We start from the raw sequence: 18481 nt of genomic DNA, 5'->3' as shown, positions 1-18481 counted from the left end.
AAATGTAATCTTGCTCTACAACAGAAACGTCAATTTGACATTTGATTCCTGTCAGCGGTCAATACCAATTGTTGTTGTCCCTTGTAGCCGGATAGCTTATCAGCCCCCTACCTCCAAACTCAAGTGAAAATCTCAAATCTCACCTGACTTCATTCAGTGTATTTCAGCAGATTTATCTGAAAGGCATGTAAGTCATTCTCTCAGGACCGCCTTAAATTATGCCCATAAACAGTTAAATGTCATAAATATGTAGACACAGTATTTTCTTCTGCAAAAAAATGGACTTAAGGATACTACAGTGCACTAAAGTGTACTTGTAGCCACAATCATGATTTCAGAGCACTAAAGCCTAACTTTGTGTTAAAATTTTGTAACTGTGCTAGAATGCTTAGAGCTATTTACACCTGCATTACTATTTCACTGGGAATATTAGAAATTTACTTAAACCTACATAAACAAAGTTTACATTAAGCCAGTAAATCCAGTTCTCAGCCCAGAACGTTGTTCTCACTGGAGGTTAAGAGATTAGTTAATGCAACTGCCGAGCTACATTGTTCCACACCTCCAAGGGCCACAAGACCCAGACTCAAAGACCTCTGTCAGACTTGCAAAGAGATCCCTTAAGCATTCAGCCAGCAAGAAATCACCAAGCAGCAGAACAAGTGATACTTTGCTCCTATAACCTTCAACACTAAGGCTATGCAACTACATCACTAGATAGACTGCAGGTGCACGTATAGGGGAAGGTAGCTTGGGAGGGAATGACTACACATTGACGGTGAGCGAAGTGGGGAAAGACACACCCAGTATGTTAATAGATGGAGCCAGGAGCCAATGGAAAGGTTTTATTCCACACACAAACCCTCTGTATATTCCTGACCCAGCACAGCTGACTCAGTTACTGGATTCGTTGAGAAACATCAGTATGAGTGAAATGAGTAAATCCAACATTAGTGCAGTGCAGTATTTTTTGTGGGTGCTGTTTTTAAGCTGGCATGGGCCAATCACTGTCCATTTACCAACGACAACCGAATAAACTCAATTATTATGAATTGATTCAATTCAAAGATGTGTAAAATGATCACAAATGTTTACCAAACTCAAACAGTTGAGTAATATGTGGGACAGATCCAGATTTACAGCTTACAGCTTACAGTGAACTTATTTAATAATATGTGCCACGGCAAGTGAATCACTGTAGTTGTTTTCAAAGCACTTCGCAAGATTTACAAAAATCTTTTAAAAAAAACAAAAATTTCAGAAACATATTAAATTAAAATGAACCCAATTTTGACTAAAAGTTAAAGAAACGTATTTATAAAAATATACCTTGTTTATATATATAATATATATAATATATGTTTTTGTGATCACAGTTTACTTGCAAGTACAATTACAACATAGTAATCTTAGTACGTTTTAAATACAACAAAATCTGTCACGTCTTTCCTGGTGGAATTTGGATTCAGAGGCCGCGTGATGAGCTGAGGGCAGCGTGAAGGAATTTCAGTCAGACGTTGCTGAAAGATCTAGTCAGTGGTTGTGGTTAAGAAGGGCCGGGGTTGGGTGGGGAAAGGCAGTGTGCGATTGCAGGTGTAGCATGGTGAGAGACATAGGCTGCTTTATGCACACACGTTATTGAATTCTGCGAAACACGAAGGGAGGTGCCCATCTGATGACCCCTGTGAAGAGCTTGCGAGAGGGTGGTTAGTGTATGGGTAAAGGGAAGTTATGTGTAGGTGTAGGGTCTTATTATTTTTGTGTATTATTTCACTTTAAAATGCTGAATGTTTAACAACAGGAAACTGATCGGATCATAAACGGCCACAGTTGTAACCCCGGTTGTTAGGTGCTATATTTTGTCATCCTCCTGGAATATTTCACTATTATTTAATGGATCAATCAGAGCTCTGTGTGGTACAGAAAAAAGGGCATCACATGCCACTACACAACATATATCAAACGTTTTGACAGTTTGTAATAATTCTTTACGTTGGCCGTGTCTGAAATGTAATAAATGCTGCCTACCCAGGCAGGAGGGTACGGAGTTACGTCCAAATCGAATGTTTGTACCCTGGTGATGCTGCCTGCTAAGGTCCCTTCATCTTGCAGATTTGTGAAGGCAGTGTAGATGCACCCTTTGCATCCTTCACTGTTTTACATATCTCATGATTTTCTGGGTTAGGGCTGGCTCGTCTTAAGAAAAATAACCCAAAGAAACAAACAAAACCTCATGCCGGAAACAAGCAGTAATCTGTCCCAATTTGAGTTAATTACAATTATTTCCCCATAATATTTTATTTTGGATGAGAAATTATCAGTGTAATAGACAAATGTATCAGTTAGGTCACAAACCGTAGTAGTCAGTATCCTGGTAATGTCATGATGGATTGTTGCCTTCAAAGTGCGGCGATTCGATTATAAGTACCTTCATCACAATACTTTTGCCGTACTGATTTGTTTCCTTTTGATTTTTACCAATTTTTCAAATACCAGATTACCCAACCCACTCGTAAGTCATTAAACCCATTAAGAACTTATGACACCACAAGGAGCAAGGCATCGAAGCAGCCACCTTCTGCTTTGGACACAGCCATCGCGTCAAAATTACACGATCAATGAACTTAGAAAAGTTCCAAAATTAAAAACGGGATACAATCTTGTTCCACTGACTTCCACTGAAAGCTAATTTTTGTGGCTTCTTCTGTATAGTTGGACATTTTGGAGACAGGTCAAAGGACAATATTACAATATTAATATGACATCAAATTATAATCAACGAGAAGTAGATTTTGAAGTGTTCATCTGATCATCATCAAGATCTGATCATCTTGAATTAAAACCCCTTAACCTATTAGTTGCGAAGTGACTGAGGCAAGGAAATATGGGCTGGAGTTCTGGGGGGCTTCGAGGGGAGGTTGTTGGGCGCGGCCCTTTTACTTATTACATAACTCCATCATAATTATTCCAGGCCCTTCTATAATCTATATGTCGGAGCAGTGTATTGTGGGTGGGCATGTTCTATTCAACTACTGCCAGACCTGAAAGCTTTCCAAACCATATTATTAGTGTATTAATGTAATATCAATACCCAGGCCTTTTTATATCAATACTATATTTCCTCATGGAATTCCATGATACTCTGATCTTGTATTGATTTCGTCTCCCACATCAACAAACCTGGTTGCAGACAGCAGCCGGAAAATAACACCACTGTAAGAAAAATGCCTTTATTTTACAACTTTAAAAAGCAAGTTAAAGCACAAAGATTCAACTCTTTTATATAAACTTTTTTTCCTGCATAAAAACGGTGGCATGTGCACATTGTGCTTGCATTGCAAACTCTGTCCAGCCTCTCCGGGCTCTCGCAGTCTCTGCTGTCCAGCTCAACGGGTTTATTGCATACATCACACTCGTGACGCCTTACATGTCAGCGTCCAGGACCGTGCAGAGGAGGAGGACAAGAAGGAGGAGGAGGAAGAGGAAGTGGAGGCGTAGAAGGACGAGGAAGAGATGAAGAAACAAACAGGAAACAAAATACAAAAAAAATAAACCTGAACCCCCCTAAAAAAAACAACACAGTACACAGTGAACCACAGTAGCAGCTCTCAAACAGAAGGCGTTGCACGTCGTCCAGGGAAAATTCAAAATCATAAAAGACACAACACATGAAAGTACGATTAGAATAAATTAACTGAGGAAACTACAGTTGTGCTTTAATGCTGTTTCCACAAACAGCTTACCGTAACGCTGACACCCCCGCCCTGCTTTTCAGCCCAACTCAAAACCAGTCTCTCACAGCTTCCCATGACTGAGAGGCTGCCCAGAGTTTCTATTTAGGTTTCCCTTTGAAATATGTAGCACTGAGGCGCTAACGCTAACCAAAGAGTTGCACACATCCCCATAGACAGCTGTGATTACAATATCCTCCTGTTTCCCTCGCTACTCTATACAAATCTAAGCATATAAAACTAAAGAGCATTACAAGGCATTTTCCCCTGTGAGGGAAGGCAGAATACACCCTCCAACACATTCCTATTTATGTCATAGCATCTCTGCATTAAAACAAACATAAGAAAAATGATATAATAAAATAAAAAAAAATAAAATAAGAGGAAGAAACGGTCCTTCTCCATGGAATTCAGCACACAGCACTTCACACAGACAAACCAAGAAAATAAAACTTTATAAAGACTTTGGTATAAACAAAACAAGCTCTACAGTCCCTCATGGTAACTTTAGCATAATTTTCCCTTTTAAGAACACACTGCTGTTCTCCCCGCGCTCTCTTTTATGTAGTCCCGTTAAGTGACAAGTATGAAATGTGCATAGAAGTATTCATGAGATAAATGGTTATGCTAGAACACTACTAGCAAAGACATGCTTGAAGAAAAACTACAAAAAACACTTTCTCATACAAAACAAACCAAAAAAAAAAGATGACTGTCGGTTTACAAAGAGGTCCCATGTAGCGTAGTGAGGCGTCGAAGAGTCTCTACACACCACCTCAACTGCCCGCCCGAGATACAGCAAGCATCAAACTCAAAGGTCAGTTTGCTGAGAAGTTCAGTTCGTCACTTCTCAGCCCGTCAGCCTGTCAGCATCCTTTTCATCAACACCACAACACAGGGTCGATGTAGCTGTTGGTGTCTGCTAGGTTAAATAGCCACTGGGCAGTATGTCCAGACAGAACACTGCAGCTCCGCATGCCGGCAGACCACGACAGCGGGCAGAGTTCACCAGGGTACTACTACAACTACTGCTGCTGCTGCTACTGAGGTCAAGAGGTCAGTGCCTCTGAGGACCATGCGGTGACAAGGTCAAAAGTTTACACTCCGATGTACACGCTCTGGAAAACATCTTAATTTCTTCAGTCACTGCTAGGCTGGGGGGTTAGGTCTAGGTCTAGGTCGGGGGGAAGTCAGGATTTTTTTTTCATTCAATGAATCCATTAGTTTGCAACCTGCCACAACATAATATCCAGCTGCCACACCATGCCTCAAAACACACTTGGAAGCCAATGGGATTTTGCTGAATTCCATGAATAAACACATGAAATACACCAATCAGCCATAACATTAGCACCACTCACAGGTGTCATGATTATCAAAATTCAGCAATTGATAATCTTCATCTATAATGGGTGGATATATTAGGCAGCAAGTGAACGGTCAGCTCCTCCCAGAAGGTGAAGCCAAACTGTGATGGCTAGAAACCGAGCATCTAGTCTCTGAGCATCTCCACAACATCAGGCAGGTCTTGTGGGATTTTTCTGATATGCAGTGGTCAGTACCTACCAAAAGTGGTCCAAGAAAGGACAACTGGAGATCCAGCAACAGGGTCATTAACACCTATTTGGGATGAAATCCACAGAGACCCCACCTCACAACTTACAGGACTTAAAGGACCTTCTGCTAATGTCTTGCTGCCAGATACCACAGAACACCTTCCTGCCACGGGAGGTCTTGTGGATGTCTCGAAAGGTCAGATTTGTTGTGGCGCCTCTAGGCAGATCGATGTATGTTATGGATGATTGATGTATGCTAAAACTAAAACTCTTAACAGTACTCAGGATGGTTTCAGGTCTTAGGATTAAAGTGGCTTGGTACCATTTTACAGTAACACTGAGAATAACGGAAGTTAAGAAATGTTAAAAAAAAAACGTTAAACATTCCCTTCATTCAAGTTCTAAACACTGAAGAAACACTGACTCCGTTTACACCTGGTCACTTCAGGTCACTGGTATTTGGATTGTATCTTGGTAAGATTGTAGACACATGCATTTATATTTAGTAGTCAAATGCCTTTCCAGTCAGTCAGACTGAGACCCTGACTAATGTGCTTGTTGTGCAGCAGTTATTACTAGTGTTTGGGTTGTACTGGGAGGGGTGTTGGTTGTTGAATGTGTATTGTAGAGACATGAGGCTCAAATGAGTCTCAGATCACCTCCTGAAGGGATTTGAGTGTTGGGATTTGTATCTGGTTTAAATGAGTCTTGGGAGTTTTTACACCTGCACTTTTATAAGATTTGGTCTTATAGACATAATACCGATATAATCCCGATAGACAAGACAGATTAAGTGACCAGGTATTAACGGTGTCTCTGTTGCTTTGCTGTGTCCATGACCACTACACTACACTGGTCATAAATTATCAGAAAATCTTCCCTTTTGCATAAACGTATATTCACAAACTTCAGCAAGTTCTCTATGGACTTCTAGTCTGAGTGTGTTTTGAGTATGAATGCCATCTCACCCATCCTCAGAAGATAACTGTTTAAAATTGTTTAAAACAAAAAACACATGATCAGCAGATGTTTAGATGTGGCCCAACTGCAAAAAATTGGGACAAAATCATAGGGTTGCAAATAAAAGTAATAAAATAAAAAATATATAATCTTAATGAAAATTTAAAGCCTCATGGGCTCCAGAACAGTGAAATATTGTGTATTATTATTGAAATTATTAGTTTTATTATGAATGATCTAAATATTATTCTATTATTGATATTAATAATTTAACCCTTCAAATAAGTAGAAACAAAACAGGAGATTTTGTCCCAATTTTTGAATTTTGTAAATGTTTGTGTGTTAACATCAGCACACAAATACTGGGTATTTGCATCAACCCAGAAATCACATCATAATAATCAGTGTATCACTACTTTTAAACAAACAGGTCTTCTGTCCTATGCTCTCTGCAGTCCTCAATCATATGATATTGAAGCAGCAGAAAGAGGTCAGGCTGAAAAACGCTGGAATTTAATGTAATTGCAAATATAGATAATATTTAAAAGGCAGACGCCAAGACACTGATTAAACGTTTGGGCTTGTTTCACATTGCTTATGAACACTAACCGTAATTGTTTTGACAGGAAATTGGAAATAATGCAATTTCTCTTCAAATGAAGGATGCTTCTACCCCTCACGGGCCACTGCTATGCTTTTGAGCCTCATCAGATGTGTGAAATGGTCTACTTTGCTCTGAATAGTGGCAGGGTGGTCTGCAGTTTACTGCGTAACAATTTCCTTACAGATGTTTCAAAAATGCCCTTCCAAGAACTTAAATTCAGTTTCTGATGTAAAAAAAACTAAACTGATGGTGAAACATAATCAAAAGGAAATGGCTCATGCTACAGTACTGCACTCATTAACCCAGAAACGTCCCTCATGTACAGCCAGCTAAAGGCTGAGAGAAGAGGAAAACAAAGACAGCATAAACCACCGGATCAGAGTCTGTAAACGCGTTCTCACCACACGCATGCAATGCCAGTAAAGTGCATAACCAGTTTACACACACTCACACACATACATACATACATACACACACACACAACCTACAACCCAAATGAGGCTTAAAATCACTGATAGGAAGTGATCCCTCTGTCCTCAAACTACACTCTCGGAAATAAAGACACCAAAAGTGATTCTTAGAGTGTGAAGAGGCTCCACATACGTACACATTCTAGGAAGAACGTACAACTTTAACTACACAACCTTACCATTATGTTATTGTTCTTTAAAGCTTTTTAAAAATATATCTTTTCTAATTTGAATTTTTCTACCAAATTTGGAAGGCCACCTAACCCCTGTTCCTGTGAACTCTACCCCATCACTAGCAATGCCCCAAACACTAGCACGTCTCCCCGGACACATGCAGCCAGCCACTACCTCTTTTCAAAGCATTGCAAGGCAGCGTGCTCGGACACAACAGCTAACAGACGACTGTGCTGACCAACATAACAATTAGGAGTGATGTGGAGAGAGAAGGCAAAGCAATTGTGCTCTCTCTGACTCCGACTGCTGATAGCCAGCAGCACTTTTTGCCAAATTCTGAATAATTGTGTCAAAGTTGAATGACAAATGGACCAACAGGAACGCTCCAAAATGACTCGATTGGACTTCTACCTTGCCTTCCACTGACACTCTTGTAAAGCTGCCATTTCGGAGATACGTTTTTTTGTGTGACAGCACTGAGACGGTTCTTTAGGGTCCCAAAAGTGGTTCTAAGCTACCCAAGCAGCTACACTGTTGCAACATGTAGGGTCCTATTGAACAATGCCATTAAAAACACTGGCTGTGACCAAAACGGCTCCCTATTTCCAATTCCAACGTGACTGAGGACACTTCTCCCATAATGCTCTTGTAATTTCTAATAAAGATTGTAGCTCACGTCATCAGCTGAATGTGGACCAATATGAATAGCGAGTCTTGAATACTGCTCATCAAAGCTAGTGATGGGTACGAGTCACTGAACACCATGATTTTTCCATGTTGTTTGTTAATGGTGGGCTGATGGTTCTAAGCAACATACCGCTCATAGATTATACCATGAACAGTGCAAAGCTTTTACTGATTCAGAATTCAGCTTGTGTGTATGGAGGTTTAAACACAGCAGCTGTTGAGGATGATGATGAGGATGATGATTAGGAAGTGTCTATATACCACAGTCCTAATAAAGTAGGGATCGGATCATTTCGGTCAGAGACTCTACTTTCGGTCCCCTAAAGAACCTTTTAAATGGATCATGCTTTGAAAAATGATTTGTGAGAGGTCTGAGCCTGAGGGACCATTTTAAAGTTTAGGGAACCTCCATATAATGGAAAGGTAATAGGTCATCTCAAGATTTCTTTTCCTAGAATCAACCGTCCAAGCCAGTAAACATTTAGGAACCTTCATTTTCAAGAGTGTAGAGCCTTCCTGACTGTTGGCAACAGGTTTATGAGGACAAATATCTCTGGCAGCTGGGTGCCCCTAGTGTGTGACAGCAAATGGTCAGTTATGCTACCAAGCTATTTTCCATAGAGATGCACACTCTGTATTAATCTGCTCTCAATCATTCTGATCTACAGAAACAATGTGAAACTGATTGACTTACATTAATACTGCAGTTCACCTTCCTATCTGAACTGCTGTGGTTAAGACTCAATCATGGACCCAGCTGGTGGCTTCCTAGAAATGCCACCAACCTGAATATCATTTAAGAGACTGATTTTACTTCTCCATCTGTCAGACTTATTTATCTAGAAAGCAAGGGAACATGAATTCAACACTGTAATAGTATTCTGTTGTGTGCCTTTTTATGTATTATGATGGTGGTTTATGAATGGCTGTGCATCAAAACTCACCTCAACACATTCAACTATAAGGAGGGCCTTGCCAGGTCGTTAGAGCAGAGCTGGCAGGTGAAAATTACCGGAAGCGAAATTTCCAAATCTTCATCCTTTGTGACCATCCATACCCTGGTCCACCAGTCAGTTCAGTCAGGAAATAGTGGCCATTCAGCTTCAAGATTTTCCCCGCAATACCTACAAGAGCTTCTCGCAGAGCAGTGCACTGTAAAGGAAGTACTCTCTGAAGGTCCAGCTGGACCAGGCCAGGTCAGGGTATGGCTAGGAGGATGCAATTTAATTCAATTTAATAATGCCTGAGGCTTGTTATCGAGATGGGGCCTGGGTGACCTGATGAGACCCCAATGCACGACATAGCGATACTGTTGGATGGAAATGAGGTGTAGTGTTTCCCTCCTTTGAACCACCAAACAAATAAACACTAGAGGCAAGATCAAATTAAGGATGGGTAAACCGAGGCCATTTTTGATCAATTTATCTGTATCTCATATCTGTCATCAGTGAATTCTAATGAGGTTTAATGTTACCCTTAGGCAGCAGAATTCTTTTCCTCAAAACAGCATTATGCTACTATTGCAACTGGTGCCATGAGCTACAGTCGTAGGCAAAGTTTGGAGAATGTTTGAATGTTTATCAAATAAGCAGGAATTGAGCATTATAGTGCATCGCCTGTAGAGCATGAGTCTTTACATGTAATTTGCATGTAACCAGGGATGCCCAAACATTTGCATATGACTGCATACCCTATATCTTATAACAGCTTTCATTCTTTTTCATTTTTCTCCATTTTAAGCAAAGTGTTTTGCTTTGTTTTTTTGAATATCTGAATATTTAACAGTGCCTTATTTGCTATTCCAACATGTTCCCAGAACAAGAAAGAGAGAATATTGGAAGAAACTTCTGACAGTCATTGTATTATCCCTAATCCTGACTGAAGTGTGTCCAAACATAGCTAATCTCAGGGGGCTCATCTCTCGCTCTCTCTCAAACCTGGAGATTAAACAAACAATCCCTTACACGCATGTGCGCACACACATACACACAAACATACCCACAACCACCCTCACACACCGCAAGCAGTCGCATTTGTACTTAATTAGAACCTCTAACCTCTAGCACAGAGATGACAAGCGCTGCAATTTCAGTTTTAAACCCCCAAAAGCCCAAGAGGTCAGCCATGGCTTGTGGCTGGAAACTGCAGCAGACTGTAGCTAGTTTGCAGTGGACTTCACCCTCAGTGCTAACTGCACAAGCTAATTCGGCTCCCTGCATTGAACCAGGTGCTTCTGGCCAAGTCCCAGTTGGGGGGTGGTGGTGGTGGGGGGGGGGGGTGTCAATCCTCCCCACCTTTGCTCGCCCTTGCTCTAGTTGTGCTTGGCCCGGCCACCTTTCAGGTAGCTCTTCCAGCGTTTGACGAAGTCCCTGAAGATGGGCGAGTTGTCTATGGTGCCCAGCAGCTGCAGCTGGTTGATGTGTGTGGTGTGGTAGTCCCAGCGGGCCAGGTTGGGCGCCGTGCCCAGCATGAAGTGCCGCAGGTCATAGATGGTGCCCGAGCCAGTGTCGTACAAGGGCACCATGGCCTTGAGGGACTCCATGCCTTTGCTGTACAGCTGGGATGCCTCTCGCCCCTCCTTGTCACCCGCCGTCTGGGCCAGGTCGTACAGGCCGATGAGGGAGTAGATGAAGCCGTTGAGGACGAAGGAGCTGGGCGTGGTTGGGTACTCCTCATACCAGTCGTACTTGTTCATGAACACTGCTTTCACACCGTGCTGCTCTGAGGGCAACTTGTACGGGCCCGTGGCCTTTATGGCCGCCTTGAGGTACGTTTCATCCTTAGTCAGCAAGTAGGCCCGCACCAGAGTGGACATGGCTTGGCCCTGCGCCATGGCCGAGTACCACCCTGGCTCCAGGGGCCGGAAGCCCTCGCCCAGCTTGCGAGTTACCATAATAGGCCAGCCACCCCGCTCGTCCTGGTTGCGCACCAGCCAATCACTGGCGGCAAAAAACGCAGCCATATGTGAAGTGGTGGAGATAGTGATGTTATCAATGGCACCTCGGCCTCGAAGCACCAGCTTGACCACCCGCCGGGGCATGGTCTTGGTGGCTTTGACCGCTTTAGTGTTGGACAGGCCAATGCCCTTGCGGAGGTCGGTGAGGAGGTCTCGGGTGACCGTCGTCCATGATGTCCGCTGGCCGATCCCGTAGGTGATGTCGCGGTCCTTGAAGGCAATGAGCTGGGAGGATGTGATGTAGTGGATCACGAAGGGAGGCCCTTTCTCAGTCGTTTCCAGGACCACAGATACGCTACCGTTGGAGGCAAACTTCAAGTCGAAAGAGATGATGAAGTCCTTCGTGTTGCCAAGAGGAAGAGAGATGCCTTCAGAGTTCTCTGTTAAAGAAAAGTAAAGAGTTTCTGTTGTAAAAACACCTTAGCTAACAAATTTTCCCCTCACTTTTTTTAACAAAGCACAATCACAGACTTCTTCACTGTATAACTGTATCAGAATTAAGTCCTGAGGGTGCCGGGTTCACATGTGTCACCGCTCCCAGTGGTTAATTAGGCTGGGAGGAAGGCACAGGAGAGAAAAGGCACATTTGGCAGAGATCCTAGTATGAGTGAGGAAGGCGAAAATACTTTGTGCAAGAGCAAAGGTTCCAGAACAGAGACAGCCTTGCAGATCGCATTAACGAGATTCTAGTCGGGCAAGCCTCAATCAGCCCGTCTCATCTCTTCCACAATCTAAGGCTGCTGAAATGCACACTCAGTGCTTTATCCAAAATTCAGCTCTCCCTAATAAGCCTGATTTATACTTAAGCATCTGTTACTGCCTGCTGTTTCTTTCGCTGGTAACTTGTAACACACTCAAAAAAGGATGCTTCAGAGCTTCTTCCAGATAGACAAGAAGAGGCCATTCAGCAGAAAAAAACAAAAGCCTAAATGAGGCAAAAGAAAATAGTCAAGGAGAGAGATGAGGGATCATTTTAGGGACTTTTTGGAGGACAGTCTGGCTTCTGCGTACTTGTGCGACTGTTTAATGCACTCAGAAATCCATTACTTAGGGCGATGTAGAGAGTAAGTGGCTTCGTACCGCTCTTGTCTGAATACCCCCCAGTCGATAAAAGATCAAGATGCAGGGAGAGGAAAGGAGTAAGCAGAGAGAAACAAGATTGAGTTATGTGAAAAAGCAGAAGAAAGGGAGAGCAAGAAGAAAATTTGAGAATGCGAGAGTGCAAGACAGAGCGCAAGAGCAAGAGCAAGAATGAGACTCGGATCCAGGGTGTCCCAGCTGGCCCTGCTCAAATCAATGCTCTAGGTGATGACACCAATTACTGCTGGACAGCACAATAGGCCAGCTAATTCTAATGGCTATTGATTAGCTCAGTGCTAAAAAGCCCCACTGTATTATCAACAACAAAATACATATTGCTGGCCAACAGAGGAGGCAGAGAGCTGGCACTTCCAAGACAGTAGAACAGGATCTGGTTGGTGTTACGCTCGCTGTGTGGGAGTGTGTGTTTTGGTTTTAACAGGGTACAGATATTGATTTTGTGAGAGAGAGGCTATAAGATACGATGCAAAGCTGCTGATTGGAGATGAACAAAGGGCTCAGAGAGGGGAAATTACAAGAAGAGCCAGAGGGAGCAGATGAAACACACGGTTCAGAGAAGAGTGGAGAAGATGAAAAAATGAGGGCATGAAAGTGCAGAACCAATGTGGAGATATAAATGAACAAACAACAAATCCCATATTGAAATTATAATCCAGTATAATGCATTCTAAGAGGATTACAAATACATTTCTGACACAAGGTTAGGTTTAGATTTTCAGAAGGAGAATGAGGCGGGATGAGAATGCAGGGGTTTCGAATTCTGGTACTCAGTCTTTGACATTTCACTGTTCACCTTGTTACAGAATAGAAAATGCAAATAGAATAAAACATTAAAGAAGCAGAAAATAAATTAGTAAAGAAAGAAACAGAGAAGAAAAGAACACAAAAAGAATGAAAAAGAAGGGCGATCCAGGGATTCCCTGCATGGGTACCTGGAGTGTTGAACAGGCGCACAGATGATGAGCGGGTCTTGTCGTAGCTCCTGGTCAGTGAGCAGCCTCTGGGCACGCTCCATGCGCTTGGCCTACTGTCCCGCTCCTCTGCTGTGTCGTACACCTCTACGTGAGGCGCCCGTTCCGTCAGGTTCTTACTGTAGTGGCTCAGGCCGTACTGAGCTATCTGAATGGCATAGAAATAACCCTGAGGGCCCCATTGAGTGGACAGGGGAACTCCTGAGGAGGACAGATAAGAGAAACAGACAGACAGGGGGCATTATTTACTTTGTCTTCAACCAAAAATCAGATTTGCAAAGAGATAAACACTGCACAGTCTGTCGACCCAAAGTCAGACTGAAGTTACTCAAAGAAATGGGCAAAGAACCTTTCCAGCTGTATGGACAAAAGTATTGGGACACCTGCTGTTTCTTCTGAAATTAAGGGTATTAAAAAAGTTGATCCTGCTTTTGTTGGAGTAACTGTCTCTACTGTCCAGGGAAGAAGGTTTCCTACTAGATTTTGGAGCACTGCTCCACAGCTCAATGCTGGTGGGCTTTATAACCCTCTAGTCCACACCTGGCATTAGGCATGATGTCAACAGGTTTATGTTTGGGGGGCGCAGAGTGGCAGAGGCTCACTGGTTCAAATCCTGGGTCATGCTGCTTGCCATCAGTAGCCAGAGTCAGAGAGAGCACAACTGTCCTCATTCTCTCAGGGGTGGGTTGATGCCACTTCCTCTTTACACCACTCCTAGTGTGATGTTGGTCAGCATATGCGCCTTTTAGCTATTCTATCAGAGCTGGGGAGCCACGCTTTCCTTTCCTTCTGATCTGGCTGCCTAGAGATGGTGGCTGCCTTCACATGAACAGGAATTATGAAATTGGCCTTCTAAATTGGGTAGGTAATGGACTAAATTTACCCGTATTTCTGCACCTGTTTATTCGAAGGGGCGTCTGCAAACATTTGGATATTTTTGCCAGCAAGATGGTAACTACTCTAGCTGATGCTAGATGACAAACTAACATGACGTAATGACCTAATATCCATCCAACACCATCAAGGCAGTAGTTACTACTTACTTTACCTCATTCGTTAAGCTCGGTGGTTCCTCGAATATCCAAATCAAGTCAGAATGCGCCTCCTCGGTTTAAAAACTGTTATTACAGATCATTAATACTCTGTGGTGAAGCTGTGGCAGAGTACATTTCCCCACAGTCCCTTTCAGACGAATCTCAATGTAAACAATGACTTGCAAAAGTGTCTGTTCTACATCTGCTGTCTCGCATCAAGGGATCGTATTGCGAAGCTGCTGACCGTCACCAACAATCAGAAGCCTTTAACATCGTTCCAGTACTGCAGATAGGGACTGTGGAGTCTTAACAAACTCACAGAATCCCCATGAGTTTGACCGCTACCAGCTCCTCTGGGCTTTGAGAGAGACTGGGGCTGACAGTGATGAGAAAGCTGAAGGTGAAAGATCACCTCATCTCATTCACTCTCACTCACTGTCAGCAGAGGAAGAGCTCCACTTCCAGCTTTAGAGCTCTGTTCTACAGCACAGGCTGCCAAAGCACACGGCTCAATACTGAACCAAGGGCAAGACACAGCCATACTGCTGCTGCTTTATAACTTGGTTGGAAGTATTAGGGGCATACACACACACACACACACACACACACACACACACACACACACACACACACACACACACACACAAACACACACAAACACACACAAACACACACAAACACACACACACACACACACACACACACACACAAAGAGGGAGAGCGAGTGAGCGAGAGAGAGTAAGAGAGTACAAGAGCGAGATAAATACACAGAGTCGAGGAGAGACACAGATAAATGGACCAAACAACAGGCAAACATACACACCCTAATGAGAACCACTGCATTCCTCAAGGCCATTTTCCAAGATACACACACACACACACACACACACACACACACACACACACACACACACACACACACACACTCTAAGTGGGACCCACATGAGGAGTTAAATGGAGGCCATGGAAGCAGTGTCTGGCCTAGATTCTATTCAGAGTCTCCTCAGTTTGTTCACTGGAGGAGAGTTTATCACTCAGTCTAGGTCCCCGTCTCTCTCTCCCCCTCCCCGTCTCTCTCTCCCACTTCTTCATTCATCCTGAATTTCCAACTTTTTTCCCACCATTTCTCTCATTATCCACCTCTCCTTTCTCTCATTCTCCGTCTGGCTCTCCTCATTTAGCAGCACAGCCCGGAGTGTGCGTGTGCACACGTGTGTGTATGTGTGTGTCCTCTCTCACACTCCAACTCTGATAATAGGCTATCTCCTTGAGCTCCCGGCTCAGGGCTCTAATGTCTTATTACCTCTACATGAAGTGCTGCTTTTGTATCTGAAATGCAGCTCGCGTTGGAAATAAGGAACAGAACCCCATTATTTCACAGCTGGGGCTTCTCCTTGTGTGATCGGGCAAACATTGCCCACGCTCTCTGTCACACTCTCCCCATCCCTCTCTGTTTCTCTCCACATCTTCATTTTCATAAGGGAAATTGTGAGTACAGCCCATTCCACACCATCACTCCTACTTGGCCCAAGAGCGGCCACTGCTGATCATATAGAATATAATAATATAATGAAGTAAATATACACACACTTACACACATAGAGTGGACCCACAGCCAACAGAGGCAACTGTGCACTAGGGGTGTGAGAAGGTACCAATACACTTGAGTACAGCATTGGGGTTAGAGCTCACAATTAGATTCTTAGATGCATCTTGATGCAGATGCATTTTAAATCACAAACGTCAAAATGGATTTTCTAAATTTTAATTGATGAATGCTAAGGGAATGCAGAAGCTAAAACTCAGAAATGATGAAGTCCAGCGTCAGACAGTCTGTGGCAAACATGACAGACAACATGGATGAGTGAAAAATCTGACCAGCACCTTCTGTATTAAAATATACCCTCTGGAAGGACTTTGGCTCTGGTTGGCAGCAACTACAACTGGGCAATTAGCAATTTTTTGCCAAGGATTCAATCGTTGAGAACCAGGGCTCTCGTGCTATATTGTGTACTTTGGAGAAGGGATACAGCAATGTACACTGCTCATTGATGAGCGGTACCTAGCATCTCATGTGCTCCAAACGAGCAGTGAATAAGAGGAGAGCCACATGGGTGCAGATCTGACTGAGCTGGTAAAGAGTGCAGCAGAGCATCGGCAGATCACTTTGTTGCTGTACTTCATGGCTGTTGCTGATAAACTGGGTAAACTGGTCCTACATGTGAAATGCTATGCCCACCTATGCTAAACCTGGCCACTGTGTCAAGGCACTTTTCCACTGTAGCCCAACTGCAAAACCTACCAGTCGAGTTGCCATATTGCTTCCACTTATTGTATTAATAAAAAGATACTGGGAGTACATTCATTATGGATCTTTTGGATTCAAATACTGTGCTTTAAAAGGACCAAGTAGAGTGACAGTGAGAACAGAAATCCTGTATAGACTGAACCACCAGGTTCCTGCCAATATACATTCTGTAGTTTACTGGACAGGGATGCATAATGAAGTCTAATCCTGGCAATAAAACGAGGGATGTGCAGATCCAGGTAAATTCAGGCAAATGTTTTATTGGTGTGGGTGACTTTTAAGCCAGATCTATGTCTGACCCTTTGTTTTTACTTCTGCACCAGTGTATGAGAAGCTCTAAAATGGAAAGTATTTATAACCTGCTGCAGGGAAGTGAATTTTGAGACAATAACAGTGGTTTAGATGTCTGCAGTGTGGAACTCATGCAGTTAAAGCCCTGAGGTAAATACACCCCTGCCATGTTAGTGTCTACTAAATTATGTCTCGTTAAGAACAGAAGCACGGCATAAACTGTGGTCCTTTCTGCTTTTAAACAGCCGTTAAAAATATTTACATTCATGGCCTTTGGCTGACAGTCTTTTATAGAGAGACTTACACTGGAATCATGTCACGCAGGTAGGAGAATTTCACCCAAAGACTCTTACTTGCCTGACAGGGGAATCAAACCCCAGTTTGTCATTGTGAAGGTGGTGCTGGCCCCACTACGATGCACCAACCCACTAAAAATATGGTAATCGCATCTCCAAGCAGGAAATAGGAACAGCTTTCTCACCTTTAATACATAAGCTTTGAGAACTCGCTTCTTAAAATAACCCTGCCACAGACAGTGGAGGAGAATCAGGAGGAAACGTTTTGCAACCTTGAAAAGGCCCCTGAAGGCCTGGATGCACACCCTCACCCGCCCTGCTGCAGTAATTAATACAGCAGAGCTTCTTAAAGCACACAGCAGAGCCATGAGGAGCTCGCAGGGCCCACATCCACGGCCCGTGAGTAATGAACGCAAGAAAACATGCCAGCGTGCCCGCGCAAACCGGGCCAGGGCGAAATGAGAGCTCTGAAGCAATTCACACTCCATCGCGTTCGCCCAGCCCTCGGATTTATCTCCATTTAGAGGCGGCCCAATTTCTCCACGTAACACAAAGGATCAGGCTACAAACCTGCCCCTTCAAGATAGTGCGGCAGGGAGGAGAAAGTGTGGTCATTTACCACTCTCTGAACGCACCTATTGAAATTCACCATGAGGAGTGTGAATGACTAATGCTCTCGTACTCTCTTTAAAAAGATGCAGCCAAAAGGGCAGAAAACTGTTCAATTGTGAATGCTGATGAATGATGGCATGGACTGAAGGCTGGCCAGAGCATGCTGACCTATGCTAGCAAGGTTCTGGCATTTCCCCCCGCGAGATGATGAGAACATGAGAACAAGCTTCAAGCTTTGAAACGAGGCGTTTGTGCAGTCTACCATACATGCCATACAAGGCTGGAGGTCACTTGTAGCAACTAACAATAGTGTGGCCAACAGTGGCTGAGCTGCTCCTGCCCTCTCCCACAAGATTTCCTTCTGCTCCCGCCCACTTCCAAAGAAAATCTGCATTTGACGCTCGCCCATCTGCAACCTAAAGATTTTAACCAGACATTGAGATATTTTCTAATTGAGATATTAAAAATCAATAAATTAATTAAATAATTAAAAAACAGGGATTTACCAGATTCCTCTAAAAGTCAATGATACAGCATTCTGTAATATTAATCATTGTGTATCAAAGATTGGAGTAAAACAAAAGATATTGGGAAGATATATATATATATATATATAAGTTTAGCCAATAGAATAGGACACTCTGGTGCAGATAACCATAAATCTATTGGCACCATGCCTCCTGCTATAAAGCCCCCCAGCATTGAGCTGTGGAGCAGTGGAAGTGTGTTC

The 18481-nt window shown here is 43.2% G+C and overlaps 1 protein-coding gene across 2 annotated transcripts in view; it reads right to left on the bottom strand.

Annotated features, from left to right (window-relative positions):
• Nucleotides 1-3214: 3214 nt before the first annotated feature.
• Nucleotides 3215-18481, bottom strand: part of glceb (glucuronic acid epimerase b) — a 70535-nt gene continuing 55268 nt past the window's right edge. For both annotated transcript variants that reach the window (XM_072671500.1, XM_072671499.1), the window contains exons 4-5: nt 13172-13411; nt 3215-11518 (exon numbers count right to left, since the gene is read on the bottom strand). In XM_072671500.1, the coding sequence (XP_072527601.1) occupies nt 10494-11518; nt 13172-13411 (1265 nt within the window). In that variant the 3' untranslated portion in view covers nt 3215-10493. The remainder of the gene's footprint in view (nt 11519-13171; nt 13412-18481) is intronic.

Source organism: Salminus brasiliensis, chromosome 25 (assembly GCF_030463535.1).
Source record: "Salminus brasiliensis chromosome 25, fSalBra1.hap2, whole genome shotgun sequence".
Taxonomy (NCBI): Eukaryota; Metazoa; Chordata; class Actinopteri; order Characiformes; family Bryconidae; genus Salminus; species Salminus brasiliensis.
This window is presented reverse-complemented; position numbering and strand designations above follow the sequence as displayed.